Genomic DNA, 22,507 nt, shown 5'->3' with positions numbered 1-22,507 from the left:
ACCAATGCCTGAGTAAATGAGGAGCCAAACAACTTACCAAGTTAAACTAAGGTATTAAAAATGAAATGATAAATTCCAGGGAGTCCCTCTGAGAAGGTCTGTGATGAGCTCTGAGGCACAGAGGCCTTACTTACCCTGATCATCAGCACAGCCTTCCGGATGTCCCGAACACCATCATACACCAGGCGAGAGGCGTCGATGAACTCATTCTCCTCAAAGGGTTGAGGGACATTGGCACTCAGGGCTTCAATGGCTACTTCTACTTGTTCAGCAAAGCGTGGCATCACTGGGTTGAATAAAGAAAAGTGTAGATTAGATGACCTTTCTCATGCTCCCATGCACCAGCCCTTGGGTGAGGTTGTAGGCTCTGAGCATCACAACAACTCCGTGGAGCCATATGTGCACCTGTCTAGAGCTAAGCAAACCCACTTCAGTGGTCTTTGTGCTACTTACTTGCAAGATGGGAAGCAAACTGTTAGTTCATGAATGGTGATTTACCGTGTTTTTCAGACCATAAGACACACCTAGGTTTTAGAGGAGGAAAATAGGAAAACATTTTTTGAAGCAAAAAATATGGTAAAATATTTAATAATATAAATAGCATAATATTCCACCAATGTAAATGTAAACAGAACTCAACAGCAGCACTAACAACCATTATTCTCCCCAAATTTGGGGGGGAAATGGTGCATCTTTATAATCCAAAAAATACAGTATTTAAAGAGTAAGTTTTTAAAACTAGCCCCAGTAGTATATTAGAATGTGTAGAAGCACAGATTTCATGGTCTCCTGAATGGAGTTGAATTCTATTTCTGCTAGTTACTAGCTATAAAGCCTTGACCAAATTTTCTTAACACTTTTAGACCTGTTTCCTTGTCTAAAAAAATATAATAATGTGATTCTTCCTTAGGATCTAGAAGGATAATGCATAAAAATGTGTTAGATGACAACTGGTCTTTAGAAAGTCTCCATAAATATGTGACTAATTTCAGAGGCTAGTCATCACTGGTGAGGAGCAGCCCTTAACCTGCATGACTTCATAGTAAAGTGTGAATGAAATAATTCAATCCATTTTTCTTGTGTCTGAAGTATAGGACTCGAAATGCTGGAGGTCGGGGGATGGCTGTGGAAGGAGGCTTGCAGGAGGACTGTGTCAGAGGAAAGAGGGAAATCCCAAAAGACTTCAGCAGAAAACCTATGTAGAGACTAGTGGGCTAACAGATGAATTTAATCACTCCATTTTACCAGGACCACCCTGATGTGAAAGAAGGTGCATACACACATTTCTAAAATGCTGTCACCTCTCTCTATAAATAGGACCCCTACATATACACTGAAAGTTTGTGGAAAGTAAACTCAGTGGAATGTCTGGAACACTTAAGAAAATGATGCTGATTCACTGATTCTCAAAAATTTTAATTCAATTTGCTCAACTGTTATCTTGTAACATCAATTCATGTGGCAAAAGCAGGCCAAGAGAACAATTCATTTATTCACAAGGGCAATAAAATAGAAACATCATTCATCTCCTTCTGTTTCTGAACTTTCATGCCTGATTCGTCTTTCTACTCATTTTTATCCTCTGTGGACATTTTAACATCCATTTTAATCCCTAGTGTGAGAAACTCTGATAAATTACTTTCCTGTCTAGGGGTTAGAGTATTCAAGATAAAGTGTTCCTAGAAAAATGTATTTTTTCTAGGAAAAGTCAAACTATTTTTTAAAGGAGGGTTAGAGGAAAAGAGTAAATATTCTTTAAATAGAAATTGTCAAAACCAAAGCATGCATTGGGTGAATTTCCCTCTGTGAGCAAATTACTTCTCTACTATTTGAATTTTTCATTTTGGCTTTTTATCTGCTTTTATATAAGAGGAATTTGAGGGATTTGTAGCAGTATTGCCTTAAATATGAATCCAATTAAAATATACTTCTTATGATCACCACATTCAACCCGGGCCACTTCAGTTAGCCATTAGTGCTGGGAGTAAATTCTTTTACCCTCAGTAGTCTAGGTAATTGAAATTGACCTCCTTAAGCATGAAAACATTTTTGTAGGTATTTGGAATTTTCACAAGTACTTAAATTAAATGACAAATTCCCTTCTTTCATAAACTAAAAATTCGGAATCATATTAACCCCATTCCATTTTATGTTTAAGCTGCCAATCATGACCCTCGGCAATTTTACATATTGACGTGATACCATCAGTAGCACTTAGTTGCATAAATCTGTGTCCCTGTTGTGTAACTAATAAGGGATTAGTAATCCTACATGTATACAAGATAAACACTCCTGCAGATCAATAAGGAAAAAAGAAGAAAAACAGACAAAAGTGTAGGACAGGCAATTCACAGAAAAAGAAGCCCTAAGTTATGGATAAATACATAATAAGATACTTGACTTCTCTAATTTAAAAAATGACATTGTTGCTTCCAGCACCTAGCTATTGTGAATTGTGCTGCTATGAACATCGGGGTGCAAAGGTTCTTTTGTATTGGTGTTTTAGTGTTCTTAGGATAGAAGCAACCTAGATGCCCATCAGTAAATGAATGGATCAAAAAACTATGGTACATTTACACAATGGAATTCTATACAGCAGAAAGAAAGAAGGAGCTCATACCCTTTGCAACAGCATGGATGGAGCTGGAAAGCATTATGCTAAGTGAAACAAGCCAGGCAGTGAAAGACAAATACCACATGATATCACCTTTAACAGGAATCTAAACAACAAAACAAAACAAAACAAAACAAAAACTAGCAAAATATAACCAAAGACACTGAAATAGGGGATAGTCTGACAGTGGCCAGAGGGGAGAGAAGAGGGAATTTCAGGGGGGAATGGGTAGGGATTACAGGAACAAATTTGGAGGACACATGGACAAAAACTAAGGGTGGGGGGTAATGGGGGGAAGGGGGGAGGGTTGGGTGGAGGGGCTGGAACGGGAGTAGGGGGGAGAAAACTGTACTTGAACAATGATTGAAATAAAAAAAAATGACATTGTAAACAGTGAAATATAATTTCATAATAATATCCATCTTATTGTGAGTATAGACAAAAGGGAAGCCTTCTGTTGTAGATGGAGTAAAATTGGTACATATAATTTTGGCAAACACTTTGATAAAAATATAATGAAGCAAGCTGGTCTCAACAAGTGAGTCAGGACAGTATAAGGAGTATGGCCAAATGTCGACCTGTAAAGAGATACTGAGTAGGAGGGCTGTGTATACTGGAGTCACAGCAGTGTCTTTTGTCTCTCTGGTTACAGTTGTTTCTTCTTCACAGGTTATACATTCTAAGAGTTAATAAGACGAGTTAGGTAAAACCTAGGAATAAAAATAACTGACAGTTCTTTCAACAGACTTTTTTGCAAGTTCTAGTCTGTGTCCCCAAACTCAGGAGGGAATCACTATAAGCTGATCACTTCAAGCTCATGGGCAGTACACTTGAGTGGGTCCAAATGGACTGAGGGGTGTATTTGAGGAACACTGGTATATTGAAATTAAGTCCAGAAGTCAAAGTTTTGACTGGGAAAAGCACACTGAAAAGAGATGTCATTTACAAGAAGTTTTAAACATACAAAAGGGTTCTCCGTACAATTTAAACCAATATACATCTTTATTATGCATATTTTGAAAGGCTATATACCACCTTAAGTACAGTGGTTACCTTTGAGAGGGAAAGTAGAGACATGGGATTAAGTAGACTTCTTAAGGAGACCTCAAGTGTATCTTAATTCTAAAAATTGTGATTTGGATATGGCAAAATGTTAAAATCTGTTACACAGGTGAAGGATGATGTATCTTTGAATCTTATTTTTAAAGATTTTATTTATTTATTTTTAGAGAGGGAAGGGAGGGAGATAGAGAGAAAGAGAGAGAAACATCAATGTGTGGTTGCTGGGGGTTATGGCCTGCAACCCAGGAATGTACCCTGGCTGGGAATCGAACCTGGGACACTTTGGTTCCCAGCCCGCACTCAATCCACTGAGCTATGCCAGCCAGGTATATCTTTGAATCTTTTCATAATTCAAATATTTAAAAAGAGATGATGTATTATCTTCAAGGCTGTACTTCTCATAGATTAAGGCTCTGAAAAAATAAAGTTCCAGCTCATGGCTCAGAACATAATAAAAATTAATTTGATAACAGTATTAAGTGAGGAATTCCCTCAGAACTTGTGCCTGATCAAATGCTCAACATTTAGCCTTAACAACAGACAGCTGGAATGTTGAATTAGGGAGTACCCACCTCCTAGACCTCAGCTCCTATGCACATACCTCTATTTGCATGAGGACATTTGACAGAGTCTAAAAGAGAGAGCAGTGTTGTGTGTTACTTTGGGTTTTTTTGTGGAAGGTCACCTTGAAGAAGATTTGGGGAGGAGGAACACGCAGGAAGTGACATGCTCTCTTTTCTGCCTGCCTCTAGGCTTAATTTTGCCCAAAGAAAAGAGAGGAAAACTAAAATCTAAAGACACCATTTTCATAACAAATGCTCTGGGGCCTAAAAAATACCCAGTGTTGCTCTGCAACCCTAAGTTTGGAGAAGGAAATTTTATTTTCTCCAGCATGGAGTGTGGAATCACTCTAGGGATACTTAGGAGGACATGCTCTTGGTACAACCAATAGTGTTGATGATACGGCATTGTTAGAAGAGCCAGAAACAAGACCTTCTTCTAAGGAGATAGGAACAGATAATGCTATAACCTTCCCAGGTGAAAAATGGTGGGAAAAGGGCTGCAAAATCCTTAGTTTCCAAATGAGGGCTCTGAGTACAATTTAACCTTAATATTCCAATGACCTTGATACACCCCACAAGCTGGCAAAACTTAGAACTTGAACTCAATTTAATTTGATTTTGTTTATGGTCACTGAGAATACATCTATTTTTCTTACTGCAAGTCAGGGTTTTTCTGGGTCTGACCCTTTAAAAAGTCTTTCTCCATGCTCGCTTCCAAAGTGCATTCGCTAATTATTTCTTTAGGAATTGGTCAACTGCTAATGCTCTTTAACCAACATACTTTTGCTCTCTGCATCACCGTTCTCCTCCTGTTTTAGCTTTATCTTTGTTTTTAAAAGTGATAAGAGAGAAAAACCAAAGTTTATAGAATAATCCATCTCAACAGAACCTCAGATGTTAGTTTTACTATGGATTCTTCGGACACTTCAGTAGGGTCTGAAAAATTAAGTACCCCAAAAGTAAAACTGAGGTAGAAAAGAAGTCTCAAACTTCTTCAAATATGAGGCTGATTCTGCTTCCCACTAATTAGGACAACACACAGCACTAGCTTTGCAATTCACACATTATGTATTAACAGAGTTTCTGATATAGAATCATATAAATAGAAGCTTTTTTCTACTTTCTGAATTACATCCAAAAAAAAGTTTAGACACCACTTTACTGTTATTTATCAGAAACCCTGGAATGCTTTTAATAGCTTATATCCTGAAAGGTAGATCAAAGTTAGAAATAAACTTTTAAATTCTCACTGAACTTTGTATGCAGAGTGCACACTAGGCCACAGAATGATGACATTCCCAGACTAATGAAATCAGAGCTCAGTATGCATATAAAAATCAAGGTCGTCTCATTCTAGTGTTGAGATCCTAAACCAGAGGTGAGAAAGATCTGGACTGAATCCTCCTGAGACTTCAGAGGTGAAGTTTTAGAGTACAGGGTGAGTCAGTAAAATGAATGAAAAGTTGTGCTAAAGATGCAAATGGGACTTCTGACAACCTAAGAGCAAAATCCAAGGTGAACTAGAGGCAGTGAAAATGAACACCCACCAACCACAGCTTCTGAGCAACTGTCTGAAAGATGCACACCTAGCTTTCTTTATATGTTCCAATGATTCCATTTGATAGAGTAGGATACAACAAACATTGGATGCCTGCCTATAATTCCTAGCACGCGTGCGCTCGCGCTCTCTCTCTCTCTCTCTCCCCATCTATTCCAACATATATGCAAACATTCCAATTAGACTGAATTACTCCTATGTCTTCTAATATGACAGAGACATACCATGCTATACCAGCATGTCCATGGTCAGTTTATTTCCTCATACTGACATGTATGTCTTTATCTTTTAGCTCAGTAAATCTCTCCTCAATCTTCAATATCCAGTTTATAATTGACTTCCATTGTGAAGCTTTCCTTAATCCACACCTTGAAGTTGGCAGTTTTTACAAAGATATAGCATCCTAATTATGCATGCATCGTTACAGTACTTAGAACACTATAGTAGGGTTGTTTGACATTTCTGTGTGTCAACTTTTTCATATAGGAGTCACTGTTAGTCAGAGATTATTTCTTCTTCATTCTTTGCATGTTAAACCCTTATTGTGCTTCTGGCACAGTTAATCTATCCATTTGGGAGAAGTAAAAAAAAATGGGATATAAGGAAGGATTCATTTGCCATCAAGTATTTCAATAACAAAATGAGCAGTATTATATTTCACATACTTTCTCTTTCTACCCATCATTTCATATTAGTTCAGTAATTATATTAAAGAGTTTCATGAGTCATTAACCAAATTATTAGTGAGCATTCCAGGTTTGGTCTCCAGGGACTTTTCAGAGAGTTGAGCTCAGAATCCTTTCATAAGTACCTGAGGAGGATCTTCACCACAAAACCTAGAGAAAATTAATTACTGTATCCTTGACTAGTTCACCAAGGCCAAACCAGCATATCTGTATTTCTAGGAGTCACCCAGTTGTGGTGGTGCAGTCAACCAACATACTCTCTTAAGTGCGCTCCTTATAAAATGCTATTACTTCAGACAGAGAAAATAGACAGGGCCCCAGTTCTAAAGAAAGAACAAATCTACTAAGTGTTAATAGAAAATAGAAAAATAAGAACATTTGAAAATAATCTAGAAAGACAAAATTTCAGGACTAGGAGGAATTATGACCAATTCCAATATAGGAATAAGTACATTATACTTCTCCACTACCCATCACTAATGGTTATTATGCCTCCATTTTAATAGTTGAAATTAGGTAAAGCATTAGGTTTTATCAGAGTAATTGGAGCCAGAAAGTATTAATTTGGAGAGACTCTGGGGGCAACTCCAGTGTCCCCCTAAGGCAGGAAAGTATTGTGTACTGTTATTTGTATAGGTAATGCATTCTTTCCCTAAAATGTTTTTTTAATCAGACTCTGCTAAAATGTTTTATTCAAGTGTACCCAATTAGATGCTAGGTAAGAGAAGAAAGTGCAAAGGGCAATATGATCTAAACCACTGGGTCCAGAACTTGCCCAAAGCAAAGGCTGACCAGTGTTTACTAGGCTTTGGGTATACCTTGATAGCTCAGCACATCCATGAAGCATCATCACTTAGGAAGGATCCTGCTGGAGCCTGAAGCTTCAAGTCATACTTACTGTACAATCCATGCTTATTGAAGGTTGACACACTTGCTGCTTTGATACTACTCCAAAATAGTAGAGGAAACACCACACAAGCTAGCCAATGTTTTGTGTTAGTTCAGTCATTTTAGTAAAGACCTTCATGATCATTAAGTTATTAGATAATGGGCATTCTAGGGTTACCTCACCCCTAAATAGGGAATCTTTCAAAATCCTAAGTTCAGAATTTTTTAAGGCTGCTTGGGTTTCTACCTATTGGGCCAGAAGTACATAATCAAATAACTCTGTAATTCTACTTCATGGAGAATGGCTATTTCATTTGTATATGTAATGTACCATAGATCCATGGACTTCTACTAGATGTAAAGGCTTTCCTACAAAGTAAAAGAGCAGCCAGAATCTTGTTGACTCACTTGGCTAGGATTTCCTGCATTATTGGAACTTTCACTTCTCATTCTGATTTTGCACATTTTTTCTAATCCTACTTGACTTCCATCCCCACTTGCTACACAGCTTCTGAGATTCTGAGGTTAATACTTGAATCTCTGAACTTAAGTGATATTTCCCCTGGTGATATTAGTATTTTGCCTACACTTTGATATGTGTAGTTGTACTAACAATGTCAGGATTTTTCTTTCCCTTTTCTTCCCTTTGAATTATGTACCAGCTTTATCATGTTTCTCTGTACAATTCCTCGAATCTGTCCTTCTCTGCTCCAACTCCTCTGTCTAATTGCCTTGAACAAATTTTACTTTTCCCTTGCCCACTATCTAGCTTTGCTATTTTCTGGTATCCTTTCGAGAGATCTTGAGATAGTGGCACTCAACTAAGCTGTGGCCAGCTTTCTGGTCCATAGAAACTATGAAACAATAATATTTATAATAATAATTCATAAATATTTGGGGTAATTTGTTACATGGCAATAGGTATCTAATAGTGTATGCTATGCCACAAGTAGAAATATCAGTAAAGATAGTTATTCATATGTTAAAATTTCTGCTCAATTATAGAAAATATCATTGGTGTAGGGTTCTTTTTCATTTGTGCATTGAGTCCAGACAGAAGTATAATTAAATCTTAATATTTCACTCAGTACCAGTTAACCAATATGAACCTTAGTTAGTTATAAAACAGATAATGATAGAGGCCCTTCAGGTTTTACATTAAGTTAAAAAATAATGCATTCAACAAAATTTTTATACTGTATAGGCAGTACGTTAGCCACTAGACGTAGCATGACAAAACAAAATGATCTTTCCTTCAAGGTACACAAAACATGGAATGTGTGTACAATGCTTACTATTGTGCCTGACACATAAAAGATTCACAGTAAATGGTTCTTGCAACTGTCTTCACACCAAGACCCTCTGTGTCTACCCAGACATGCACCCTTTTCATTGTTTACAGCAGTCTCCTTTGGATAAAATTTGAAGGTACATTTACATGATTTACCCCCAAAAGTATACCTTGTGGAAGTAAATTGAAAATAGCATACCAATTAGTGCTGAAATTTCTGAAAATTGAGAAGTTGCAACAATTTATGTTAAAAACAAGATATCCCTGCTTTTATGCCCCTCTCTCTCCTTAGCAGGTCCACATCATCCTTCTGATGACTTTGTATTTTTAATAATAAATTTCCTATACTATCTGTCATTGGGGTTAGATTTTATAAACTTACCCCTAGAATTTTCCTTTTTGTCTTGATTGCCAGCAAGGTCAGTCAGTGTTAAACACTGTGTTCTACTGTAACCTCACCAGATCCATGAGGAAAAAGAATCTTTAAAAGTTAAGGGGCTTTGCCAAAAATAAAAATTAAAACCTAGCTTTCCAAGGTCAAATGAAACAAAACACTTTTTCTAAAACACCTCCTAGCTTAATCTAATATTCTTGTGAAACTACTTCTCTTCTATCTCAAAGTTATACTACTTTATTACATATTAATTGATTTACTGGATCTGAATCTTGAGTATCCACAAATGCTTTTTGAAATGTGGTAGTGACAATGTAGAAATACTAGTTAAATACTTTCTCTAGATTTAAATTTCACTGCCTAGACCAATGACATGCTAGGTCACACAGTGCTTTCTCTTCATAACTTTTCATCAGGCTAGAGGATGTTGATCACTGGAAGCCAGGAGCAGAGACAAAAGCAGCCCAACTTAATCTGTTTCTCATTCCCCAGTGACTATTTGTTTAGTCTTTCTACCTTTCCAGACGACCGTCGGCATCATTCTGGCTAGTCCTGATTTCTTTCATCTTTGTGTTATCTTGGACTTTGTTTTATCAAAGTCAGTCATCTGTTCCCTCTGAGGGAGTTCCTAAAGGCTTCCATTTTCATCAGTTCTTGTTTGGAAAATTATAATGTACATTTTAAACATCAGAATCAAATTCAACTTCCAGAAGGCCATACATAACCCATGAGCTGAATTGTTTGATGAAAGATGAAAAAGCACTGCCTAGAAAAGGAGGGGAAATATCCTCTAAACTCCATTCACGATGACTGCCCTAAGAGAACCAGAGAACATCCATCTGCTCTTGTCTAGACACAAATTCCTGTCCCTCAGGATAGAAAATGCTTGCCTGGAAAGTTTTCTTATATTTAAAATAAGCATTTAAAAATAATTGCAAATGGTTTTTAAGTTACAAAGAAGGATGGCACACTGAAGCTTAAGGAAGGGATAAAGAATTGAACATAATGCCTTCTTTAGTTTACAGAGGTTTCTGGAAACCAAGCTTGATGAATACAGTTAAATTTGGCATCTGTGACATTTAAAATATTAAGATGTAGTAAAATAATTGCTAAAAATATATTGCACATAATTTAACAGATTTTTATTTTGATCACTAGGCTTGTAATTTTTAAAAGGGATACAATCACCAAAATAAGGTATTACTCTGTCAGTTATGTTTTTCACTTATATTAATAAAACCATTTTAAACTTCAAATCTAATTAAGGTTGGAAGAAATGAAGAGGTGCTCTTAAATATCAGGGGGTTAAAATTTAATTAGGAAGCAATACATACACACACAGCTTGAAGGGAAAGATGGAGAGAACACAGATACATACATTAAGACAGAGAAAAGGGCAAACAAAGGGTTTGCAACACAGAGTGGTATATGCAAGTTGCCTGATGACAGACATAGATGATAAGAGTAATGGGGGCACAGAGGAGTAGGGTTGGTAGAAGACTTGACCTACAAGAATGAAACTAGCCAGGGCTAAAGAATAGGTAAAATACAAAAAGACAAACCAGGTGGGGAGGTTATTTTGGGATCATTTTGACCAGAATAAACAGAACTTCTCTGGTTCTTATATCTGTTATTTCAGGTTCCCCAGCTTTTTCCTAATTAAACTATTTCTGGAATATACCAGTGATGTGTCACCTGTGTTCCCAAACAAGTGACTGTAGCATATTCTTCCCTTCCTTGATTCAAACACCTGTCACTGATAGGGCAGATATTCTAGGTGAAGGGAACTTACTAACACCTCTGCCACGCACAATTAATACATCCTGGATGCCAATCCCAGAAGAGGTCATCAGTGTTGGTGTCCCCTGCATGATAAAATATGCAGGCCCTTCCCCCACTCCACTGTCACTATCACTATCACAGGTGCTGATCCCTGAAGCCTTAGAAATGACAAAGAAATGTCATGCCCTGTGCAGTCCCCAGAATTCTGAATATGTGATGTGGTCCATGCAGAACTGGACATTCATGTTCTTCATTTTAGTTTTACTTTGACAACTGGGCACGAGAAAGTGCTATTTCTTCTATGATATTGCTCTAAACTTAAGGCATGTAAATATGTAACTGTGAGTCTTCCTAAATTCACCCTATTTCCACATCTACTTCTTTATTAGAGGTTTATTATCAGGATAAACTTGTGTATCTTATTGTCTTTTCTTAAGTTGAGTTTTCTTGGGCGGTTCTTCAGCTCCTCATGCTTAGAGAGCTGGACATGTCTGAGTTCTAACAAAAAAGATTACTGACCAACAAACCAAAATAGAGAAAACATTATCATGTTTCTTCATGGCCAGAGCTTTGTGACTGGTAACCTGATATGAAGGAATCAATCAATAACTTATGAATCAATAACAGTCCTAAGACAGTAAAATAAATCTGTAAATTTCCAGGTTATCTCCCCCAGAGAAATGTGTTCACATTTCATATGAGGATAAAACCAGGAGCCATTCGTTTATATTCCAAAGGGTTGTAATAACATGGGCACCTTTCCTTGACGAGTTCATTAATGTTAAAGAGTAAAGCTTTCTCTCCTCTTAGGAAGGGAGAAAGGCAGCTGAGCACCAGTTCCAATATAAGGTCCCAGAATCATAATTTCATGGTTCCACTCCTATAGTATGGGCCTCCCTGTATGTGCAAATTTCACCTGCCCTCATCACATGCCTTGAGAAGAAGGATGAAGCCTGGGGAACTGGCCAAGTTATTGCTCTAATTAATAAGTTTTTTTCTCTGAGCCAGAAACCTTACATTTGCTCTTAGAATAAAATAAATATAGGTATTTAAAATCATCAGTCAAATCCCTACAATACCTAGAGTATATAGATTTCAGTCAAACAGAAAGGACTTTAAGAGAAACTATATATTGCCTGTTTAAGGGCTATTAAGTGGATATAATTTTGTTCATACTCCTCCTATGTTTCTGACTTCCCACCACTATGAATACTACAACCACCAATAAGACATTTCCTCCACATCATAATCCTTTGATCTTTCAGAGAGAAATACTCTCCACCAATAGTAAGAGCTGTATTAAAATACATATATTAGGATGCCCAGGCTGAAAAACCACAGCCATTACAGATTATGTGGAAATTCCTTCCTTTCATAATCAAATTTCAAGGTCAATTATGGAGAAGTGAACTTACACTGTAACTGTCTTTTTAGCTATAATAGCTAATGCTTTATGTCCTCCTGATTAGCTGTCCCTACCATCTTCTTCTGATATTGATCTTGCATCAGTCCACACCCACATATCTAGTCCCATATTTAGGTAGGCCATCTATACCTGTCCAATCACAAAACTGGATCCCCCTAGCAAAAGAAATCAGCGCAGGGGGAATAAGCACACCACAAGTAACCAAGCAGATTGCTTCTCTTTAATATGTAGAAAGGAGGAGGAAAAGAAGACTCCATACTTATCCTGAAATCTTGAGCTGACATATGAATATTTTCTACTAAAAAAAGAGAAAGGTAATATCCTAAGTTTTTGTTTTCATTTATTCAATAGATATCTATTTAATGCTAATTATATGATAACACTGTTCTAGACCCTAGGCACTGACAGAAACACTCAACTCTGGGAACAATCTAGTTGTGGACCATTTACACAGAAGAGAACATATTAAATGTCAGAGACTAATAATGGGTGGTCCCTGTTGTCTGCAGCTGAAACTTGAGCCAGATCTTAAAGGATGAGTTCAATACATGGATGCAGAGAAAGAGAAAACAAAGAACATTACAGGAAGGAGCATGGTAACAGCATGGATCTGTTTTGCTTGAAGAACAAGAATACACCTGTCTAGATGGATAAGAGGTGTTTTTTAACTTTTTAATCACATGTTTACAAAGATGTTTACAGAGGATCCATGGGCAATAACTGTCCATGTTAAGTGCAGTTACCAAGAAGTCAGTAGACAGTGACACATATATTCCCAAGATCAGTAATATTGATCATTCTTAGATGACAAAACATCAGCCAGTACATGAGAAACTGAGGGCCAGAGGGATTGCCTAACTTGTGTAAAGTCACAGTTAGTTGGCAGAAATCCACGAATTGAGTTCTTCTGATTCCTAACCTGAATTCATTCTACTACATTATACTGAAATGCAATGGTATCCCTCGTTACTACTTCCAGTTTGGGTGTTTTCAATTTGCTGATCCTCTTACATTTTCTAGGTAAAATATATACAAATAATGTTAAGAAATCTCTTTCATTTTTACAAAAACTCTACAGAAGCATACAATTAAAAATTGTATCATCTCTACTAAGTGGAAAAAGCTAAGCTACTTACTGTGTGATTCCATCTATATGACATTCTAGAAATGGCAAAACTATGGAGACAGTGTAAAAGATCAGTGGTTGCCAGGGAGTTGGGACAGGGAGAGGGATGATTAGATGGAGAACAGAGTATTTTTAGAATAGTGATACATACATGGTATGATTACATAAAGATGGACACATGTCATTGCGCATTACTCAAACCCATAGAATATGTAACACTGTGAGGTAACTGTAATTTAAACTATGGACTTTAGATGATTACTATGCGTCAATATAGGCTCATCAATTGTAACAAATTTACCACCCTGACAAGGGATATCCATAATGGGGATACTATGCATATGTGCAATCAAGGGTAGGCAGAAAACATCTATATCTTCACTTTTTCTCTGAGCATTAAACTGTTCTAAAAAGAATAAAGTCTTAATAAAAATTACACCATCTGTTTGGCCCACGTGTTCTCCAAAACAATGAAATTTTAATTTCTGCCTATAACATGCTTAATAACATAGAATCCTATTAAAAATACTTCATTTTTCTATTTCTTCTTTTTTTGTCCCCACTGAAGAAGGAACTGCTGGCAGGATCTCAAAGATCTCTCAACCTCATCACATACACATTGCCACAAACTTGCATCAACTATCAAATTTAAAAATGACATTTCAATGTAATCTGTTCAGTGAAGAATAAGCTGCCCTTTACATATCTAAATATGATATCACTGAATGTATTTTCGCCCCACTCAACCTTCTGCTGTAACCCGACTTTGTAAATAAGATCTCTGAAGATGGGCCTGGTCAAGCGTGCACTTACCACCAAGCTGCTGACAGTTTGTTATAATTCAGGTTTTATTGAAGAGCCCATCGAATATGTAAGCATGTAATGGGGCTGATGAAGACTGAGTTTATTGTGTTTTTATCAGCCTAGATTACTTTTATAAAAAATAAATATGTATAATATTGCCCTTGAATTTTAGTATCCTCATAATCTAGAAAATTTCTCCCCTAATTTAACTCAGCATTATATGAACACAAAAAGCACTCTTCAGCAAAGAGCAGTCTTTAGCTCACTCTCAGTTCCTAGCCACTCAACCAAGGCAGTCAAATGGTAAAGTGAGAATTTCTCTGCTGTGACCCACCCCTGCATCATTCATGTGTCTAAACGGGGGCTGGCTTGTGTTTACAACCCCTCTAGCAGCAAAATCTGCTATAATCAAAAGTTTTTGAACATCTTCCTTTTTTTAGCTTCTTCTTTGTAATATACTCCTACTCCACTCCCTTCACCATGCCCTATGGTCACAATACCTGATTTTCATTTTTCCTTTTTTAAACTTGCCCCTGTTTGGGAAAATTTCTTCCCTTAGGGCAGTTATTTTCAATGGGGTTACCCCCTCCCAAGAACATGTGGCAATATCTAGAATCACTTGGTTGTCACAACTTGGGGAGAAGTAGGGAGGAGGTCCTAAAAGCATCTAGTGGGTTGAGGCCAAGGGTGCTGCTAAGCATCCTATAATGCACAGGAAAACTCCCCTCCCCCAAGAAAGAATTACTCAGGCTGAAATGTCAATAGTACAGAGGTTAGAAACTTCTGCCTTGTGGTCTTGAATCTAACAACTCAGATATACAATGAGGCAGAGTCTTGTAGGTTGTAAAAAGGAAGGAAAGAAAACATGCCATTTTATCTTCCAGGTGCTGGACTCCTTTCCTTTTTTCTCGCCCTTCCTCTTGGCACATTCCCTCCTTGAGCAATGCTGTTGTGTTCTCTTCCCAAAAGCACACTGTTCTCTTCCCAGTGTGCTCTCAGGACAGAATCTGATAGGTTCAGATTTTAAAGAGTGACCAATTTAATGTGGCTATACATTTTGTTTTTAAAAAAATTGGGAACAAAACATTAGCCCAAATGTAGAAACTTGGGCATTAGTGATATGCATATGAGTTTTTATTTTGAGGACAGATGTCTCCTTAGCATAGCCAGAACCTTACAAGAGGATTAATTCATTTTAGAATATATATAGTATATATATGTATATATACTATATAATATATATTTTAAAATGAATTAGCCCTCTTTAAGGTTCATATATTTTATATATGCACATATATAATATATATATGTGTGTGTATATATATATATACTTTTTGCTTTCCAACAAAATTCTGCACAACAGTAATCACAGATCTGATCCTATAGTCTTCCTCAAACTCCAAGTGTCTAGTACATTCTCAACAATTCTAATGAACAACCAATGAGTTAACAGTTCACATTTTTGCCTTCATTTCTTTAGCAAACTCTCTAGTTACACATAAAGAACCAATTCTGTTCCTGTTTAGAAAAGATAGGAACAATTAGTGAGAGAAACAAAAGAGTTCATATACCTTATATATTCTAATTCTTGGCCCACTAATATCCACTTTTCTTTGACATGAATTTTATATTTTCTACTGCAATTGTATACAAACTGTCTATTTTAATATTTTCTACCTGATTACTTTCCTAGTTATCTTTGATAGATCCTGAAAAATAGCATATATCTAAATATCTTGCTCATTGTATCTGTTCAGCTAAGAACTAAATGTGGATGTCAGAATCAGGAAGGTGCCTTTAGTTGAGTCTCCCGAGTATTCAATCACCATAAGGGAGGGCTGGAATGATGAGAATTTTAAAAGCTCTGAAAATTAACAAATAAGAGCAAAGTCTTGATTAGCAACAACAACCCAGAATGGGTTGCACTGTTTCACTGATTTTCTTTTTTAGATAAAAAAAAAAAATCTACCAGATAATTGTATACATTTCAAGACTTTGGTGAAAATTATGCTAAAATATCTCAATCAACTAAGCACACTGTCCTTGCTTTTAAGTAGATTTTGACTCCATGGCACCACTCCTTCTGTTCAGTAAAGCATCCCAAGATACAATAAGAAAAAAACCCAATTGTGTCTTGAACAATGACTGAAATCTTTATATGCACAAAAATCACATGTAAGTCTGCTGTGTGCTCTGTATCTTTCATCTGCTAAAATTATTCCAACCCCTTGAGCAGGCATGAGCTGAGAGTGCCATCTCCAGGTGTTCTACCTTTGAAATTCTTCTCTTAGTGCCACACCCCAGGGAGTGCTGCTATGTGTCCGATATGCCATGTGAAGCTGAGGCTTCGTAAGAATAGAGCTAATGGACCAGGAACCAAGTGCCACAGGAATGTGAGAGGGTCCCCTAAAATCGAAAGAAAAGTCCTCAACTTAGAAAGTTATATGCCTATTTCTTAATTCTTCCAAGTGAGGAAAGGAACTGTATGGTTTGCTGTGTTGCTCTATTGCTCTATTGAGTGTAGAGGGCAAGTCTGCTTGAAAGAAAATAGTGCTGAACTTCAGCTAATTAAAATGCAAGTAGATGTTATTATTATTGTTATTGTTATAATGTATAATTCTAAATCTGTGAGGATTCTGGAGAGCAATAATCTCTGAATATGCTCTTTATTTTGTCATATTACACTATTCCCATTCTGCTTATATTTCAAAGAGAGCAACCAATGTCTTTTTATCTTTTTTTTTCTTGGTATTCTAGACTAACAAATATGTACAGGAATCTTTGTAAAACACTTTTTTTCTGTAGAAGGAAACATGTTTCTAACATGCAGAACTTGGAACACTGCTATATCTGACCTTTGAGAGTCCTGTCTCTTTTGAATTAGCCCAGTGGATTCCAAAGTCCATGTGCATAGTGCAGAAGCCCTCACCTCCACTGACCTTGGGGTTTGAGGAGAGGTCCTTCTGTGCAGGCATGGGACACAACTCATTATTTATTCATAACCCCATGCAATATAGACTTAAAGTCTCTGTGTTCTCTCCTTCCCTGAACTTATTCTCAATTCTCCCATATATACAAATCCACATGGCATGAAGGACTTTAGAAATGGTCTGAAGCCAAGAGACACTAGTCAAGAAAACACTACTAAAAATAGGCTAATCTTTTCTTATTCAAAGTTATGAGTTGTTGTTCTAACTCAGTGGATGTCTTTCCTCCATCCTAATGCACCACAGAGCTATGACAGGCTCCCATAAGTAGCCGTGTCTTACCACAGCACTGACACCCCAGTGGGCAGTCTCACATCTCTGGAGCAGGGCATGTAAGGCTTTCCTACAGAAACAGGAAATATATTGAATATATAATCCTTTGTCAGCAGCTACCACCTCCTTTCTTTAAGTACTTCATCCAGGAATTACCTAGAATTTTTATGCATCCTTCCTACTGGTGGTCCATCCATAGTCCTTCTTCAAGGTTTATCTTCTCAAGAAATTGACTAAGAAATTGTTTTCAAGTTCAAGATTTCAAGTTCCAATCACATCTCCACTATTTTCTAGCCTTGGAAAACCTTGCCATCTTTTAACTGATTGGAATCACCACATTTACATAGTAATTGGAAATAAATTTTTATTATCTGTCTACTTCATAAGGTACTTGTAAGATCAGATGAGATTGTATATGAAACTACAAAGTTTTTTATGCATGCAAAGCAATAAGATCATTATTCTGCTAAAGTTATACCAACTTAAACTCCAGAAACAAAGACAGCACCCCTTACATGATCATGTGTAATGTAGATTCACAAAGGCCTTTATGAAACAATAAAACAGATTTATTCAAATATGGAAATTAATCACATGTTCACATTGTGGTCAAATCTAATATCCATGTTTACCTGTCTCAGAGAGGAGTTTTGTAGCTTCCAGCACCTTCTCGGTATAAACACCAGCTTCGTAGTTCTCCATCTCAGCATTGATGATGTGTATAACTCGAGCTGCACGGCCCCTGATGGCCCCCGCAGTCCGGTCCAGAGTGTCCACATCCCCCTCTTGGAGGGCTATCACACACTTGTTCACATCCTCCAAGATGTGATTTTCTAGGGGGGAAACAGGTACATGTGTGTATGATTTTACATTAGTCAGACTTTAATAACCAACCTAAGATTCATCACTATTATGAACCACCATCTTATAGATTTCCATATATGCCTAACAACACAGAAATGGTATTTAAAGGAAAAAGTTTATAATTACAATAGTGGTTCTCAAACTTGAGCACAGGCTGAGGACTTGCAGAATCATATAGTCTGCTAGGCGTCATTCCCAGGGTGTTTGATTTGGCCTGAGCTGTAGCCTGAGAATTGCATTTCTATCAAGTTCTTAAATGATGCTAATTTTCCCAGCTTAGGGAGCATACTTTGAGGACCACAAACTTTGTTTCTTCCAATGAATGTTTTGAGATCTATTGCATAGAAGGTCTTTTAGAAGTGGTTGTGGCAGCTCATACAAAGTTGACGGGCCAAGCAGGAACATTTCTGGACATGACTAGAGGTTTTTCTAGACATGACCAGCCTTGGGTTTGTTTGATCATGTTTTTATTAAGAAATATTTAGGGGGAACCACAGAATGAACAAATACCACCCAGCCCATCTTCTAATGCCATACCATGCACAAGGCATATGCAATGGGAAAACTGATCAGGGGAAGATGGTCACAGAGTTCTCCACAATTAAAATACAATTCAGTCCTGTGACTGGTTCCCTCAGATTAGAGTCAAGTCTGTGATCACTTCCCTGCTATTGCCCAAAATAGAACCCAATCAAGCAGGATGGGAGGCTTTGCTCTCTACTAGCATAGAGAAAACACATAATCTGGTCCCTCACAATTTTGCAAGGATGCAATTTTGTATTTCCCATGTCCAGTGTGAGATTTGTAATTATGTCTCTGAACATTCTTTAGAAATAGAATACTAAGGAAATGTTCAAAAAGTTTAGTATATTCTGTTTGAGGAAAGAAAATAACAAACTGAAAATAACACACACACACACACACACACACAACAGATAAATAGAACAAGTTTGGAAATGATGTTAAATAATTTTGTACCTTTTAAAAATTATAACTGCCAAACTCAATTAACAGCTAATAAAAGATTAAAATAAATATTTACCACTTTAAAAAGTTTCTAGAACTAGTTCTAATTTTAAAATTCCCAAAGAAGTGGGAGGGTACTTGGCAAACCCCAGTGTCTACCATAGATTCCTCCTCCTTCCATGAAACAATCACTCAGAGGGAATAGTTGTTTCTATAAAGCATTTCGTAGGAAACTGCAAAGTATAACTTACTTTTCATCAAGGAACATCTGTTTTGACCTCAATAGTATGATTTCCACACTCAACTGTAACAAATTTGGGATTTCTATAATCCCTAGTTCTTCCATTTCAAATATAAATTAGAACATAAAAATAAATGTTTAATTTAACTTTATTTTTACTGTTGACACTGTTACAGAGTCACCCTTTTCCTTCCCTTTGCCCACCTCATTTGTCCCCCACAATGCTCTCCCCACTTCCCTCTGGCCATCACCACACTGTTGCCTGTGTCTATGGGTTATGCATCATTGTTCTTTAGCTAACCCCCTCACCTTCTCCCCCACCTCCCTTCTGACAGCTATCAGTTTGTTCCATGTATCCATACTTTGTTTCTATTTTGTCCAGTTTATTTTCAGGTATCTTAAAGTAGTATCTAAAGTAGTCTTCTGAATGCTGATATTTTTCTAAGTAAAAGAGAATCAGTTTTGAAATAGACTCAAACATTTTCATTGTGATTGAGAAACTTCTGAAAATCTCCCCTTTTTATGAGATCTTGGATTATATCATGCAAACTCACCTAAAAGGATACCTGAGGAAATGTTTACTCAAATGAAACTTGGTACAACATTTTAAATACAAAAGTTTGATTGAAGTAGGCCTCTCTTATGTCTCTGCTGGATTCCTCCAAACAATTAAATGCTCCCTGATCCCTGAAAGTGAGCAACTGAGAAGTCTTCATGTCAAAAACAGGCATCCAGCTGCCATTTTCTTTGAATAGCCTAGTGTAAGAATAGACGTAGCTACTGCTTTTCTGTGCATAGTTTAAAGATGGAATTTTGGACTTCAATGAAAAAGAATTTGTTAATTATAATACTTATTTCTCTGGAGTTATTTTTTAAAGTGTGCAACCCACTTAAGACCCAATATCTTAAAATAAAAAGGTAGTTTTTTAAAAATTCTATCTCCCAAACAAGAACATGTGACTAATGTAATTAAAGGACAAGAAAAAGAATATGTTTTTGTATATATAAACTCTACATAGCTGAAGGAGGCCAGCAGAAGTTGAAAATCTATGACATAAAAAACTTTGCTTTGAATTAGTCAGATCGTCAACTAATTTATTCAATGGTAACCAGGTTAATCATATCACATGAATAAAGTATTGACTCAGTTTTATGAGTCAACTCTTTTAAGACAGTTTATGCAGCATTTCCCAGTCTTCTCCAATTAGAGGTGCCCCATCATGGAAAAAATAAGTCACAATTCCCTCATGATATAGTTTTACTGGTATATGGCATATATATATGAAAGCTCTGATGATAAAGACTCTTTAAGTAGATTTGCATTTTATTAACCTAAGTACCAACAATGTGTATTTTAAAAAGAGCTATACCTATATATGTAGACATGACTTAATCACAAGACAATACTTGTTGTAAATATGTGTTACTGGACCCCTTTGAATCGTTTCTCTCCTCCTACTCCCTACAACCTCAGGCTTGAGGTTTGGAAACACACTGATTTGGTGTCTAGCAAGAAGAACAATGAAGTATCAGAAGGCAGAATCCACACCTGAGTCATATTTGTATTTATGACTGCTGCGCACACAAGAGGCAATCGAAGAAGAAATAGTGAATAAACTTAGCCATTGAAAAGAGACAATGAAATATGTATTTTGATACTAAGGTATTTTCAAGGGAAAGAATTCATTAAGTAAGAAAACAGAGGAATGCTCTTCCAACTAGAAAAGAACAGAGAAGTGAAAGTAGTAATAAAAATTGTGTGCATTCCAGAGATGATTACACTGCTAGGAAAAGCTACTCAGGTATTTCGGGTATCACACCTGGATATAAAGTGTGGCATTTAAACATATGATAAAACATTTGACTGCAACAGATTTTGTGATAAACTTTCTTCAATTTTTGCAGCCTGACTATTTCAGACAAGATATAATTTTGTTACAGAAATCTCTGATGACCAAACTACTTAATCATTATAAACCTTAAAGCTATTGTTTCTAAATTCAAAAACAAAGTTCACTGTATGAATTTTTAAAAGGAAACAAACTCAAGACCCTGGAGTCAAAGAAAAGAAAAAGAAAAGGCAAATAAAAAATGAAAAACTTTTGAACATTATAGGATTGCGTTAATAGCCTTTTCAGATCTTAGATGCCTGCTATTTTGTGAGCCAAATCCAAGAATTAAACTGCTACATGGTTAATGCCAAGATGCTCATTTAAAAACACTATTGCAATTGTAGTTTTTTGCCCAATGGGAAAAAGTTAAAATGCTCTAACACAGCCATTCCACTTCTTTATGAGCCTAGGCCACATTGGAAAATTGGTTTTGCTCTTGTAATGTTAATAGCCAGAGTCATTGCAATCCAAACTTGTTGCACTCAGACACACAGATCCAGGTAGCATGAACAAAACAAAACACAGAACACTATAATCCTTTAAACACAAAGATCTTTGTTGTTGTTGTTGTTTTTGAAATAGAGTTTCCTGCCAGAATAGATACTCCCTTAAGAAAAAACTGATACATAAAATGTCACTAGTGCCATTTCAAAATATCTTCTGGGCCAATCTTGCAGTTTAAGGATGCAAATGTTTTGGCTCCAGCTTGGAGAGGAGATGAGAAGTAGTTTCCCCAACTATTGGGCTGTGTCATTATCTGTCAAGTTCATCTGTGGAAAGGTGCCTGCTGCCTCCAAAGGCATGCTCCAGCAGGCTCAGCCGAGGCTGCCTTCCTGACAGAGCCTGTTCACTTTCCTGTCACAGCAGCTGCAGCATTTGTACCACTGTGGTTGGACTGCACCATGTTATCAGTGGAGGCCAAAGCCTTTTCTTGTTGTTTCAGTAATAATGAGTTGCACAAAGGAATGGCAGGGAGAAAGGTGGCAAAGAGGCAGGGATGATGTGAGAAAATTAAGAAAAGCTTTGCACTATTGAAAAAGTCTGAGATAGGACCTGCCCACCTTGCTTCTCCCCATCCTCAGAAATTTTT

At 36.8% G+C, this 22,507-nt stretch overlaps 1 protein-coding gene across 3 annotated transcripts in view; it reads right to left on the bottom strand.

Annotated features, from left to right (window-relative positions):
• Nucleotides 1–22,507, bottom strand: part of CTNNA2 (catenin alpha 2) — a 1,115,426-nt gene that overhangs the window by 84,324 nt on the left and 1,008,595 nt on the right. For all 3 annotated transcript variants that reach the window (XM_036028216.1, XM_036028217.1, XM_028515274.2), the window contains exons 12-13: nucleotides 18,087–18,287; nucleotides 135–286 (exon numbers count right to left, since the gene is read on the bottom strand). In XM_036028216.1, the coding sequence (XP_035884109.1) occupies nucleotides 135–286; nucleotides 18,087–18,287 (353 nt within the window). The remainder of the gene's footprint in view (nucleotides 1–134; nucleotides 287–18,086; nucleotides 18,288–22,507) is intronic.

The sequence above is a fragment of the Phyllostomus discolor genome, chromosome 6, assembly GCF_004126475.2.
Source record: "Phyllostomus discolor isolate MPI-MPIP mPhyDis1 chromosome 6, mPhyDis1.pri.v3, whole genome shotgun sequence".
Classification (NCBI taxonomy): Eukaryota; Metazoa; Chordata; class Mammalia; order Chiroptera; family Phyllostomidae; genus Phyllostomus; species Phyllostomus discolor.
Note: the sequence above shows the minus strand (reverse complement) of the source record. Positions and strands in the feature narration are given on the sequence as shown.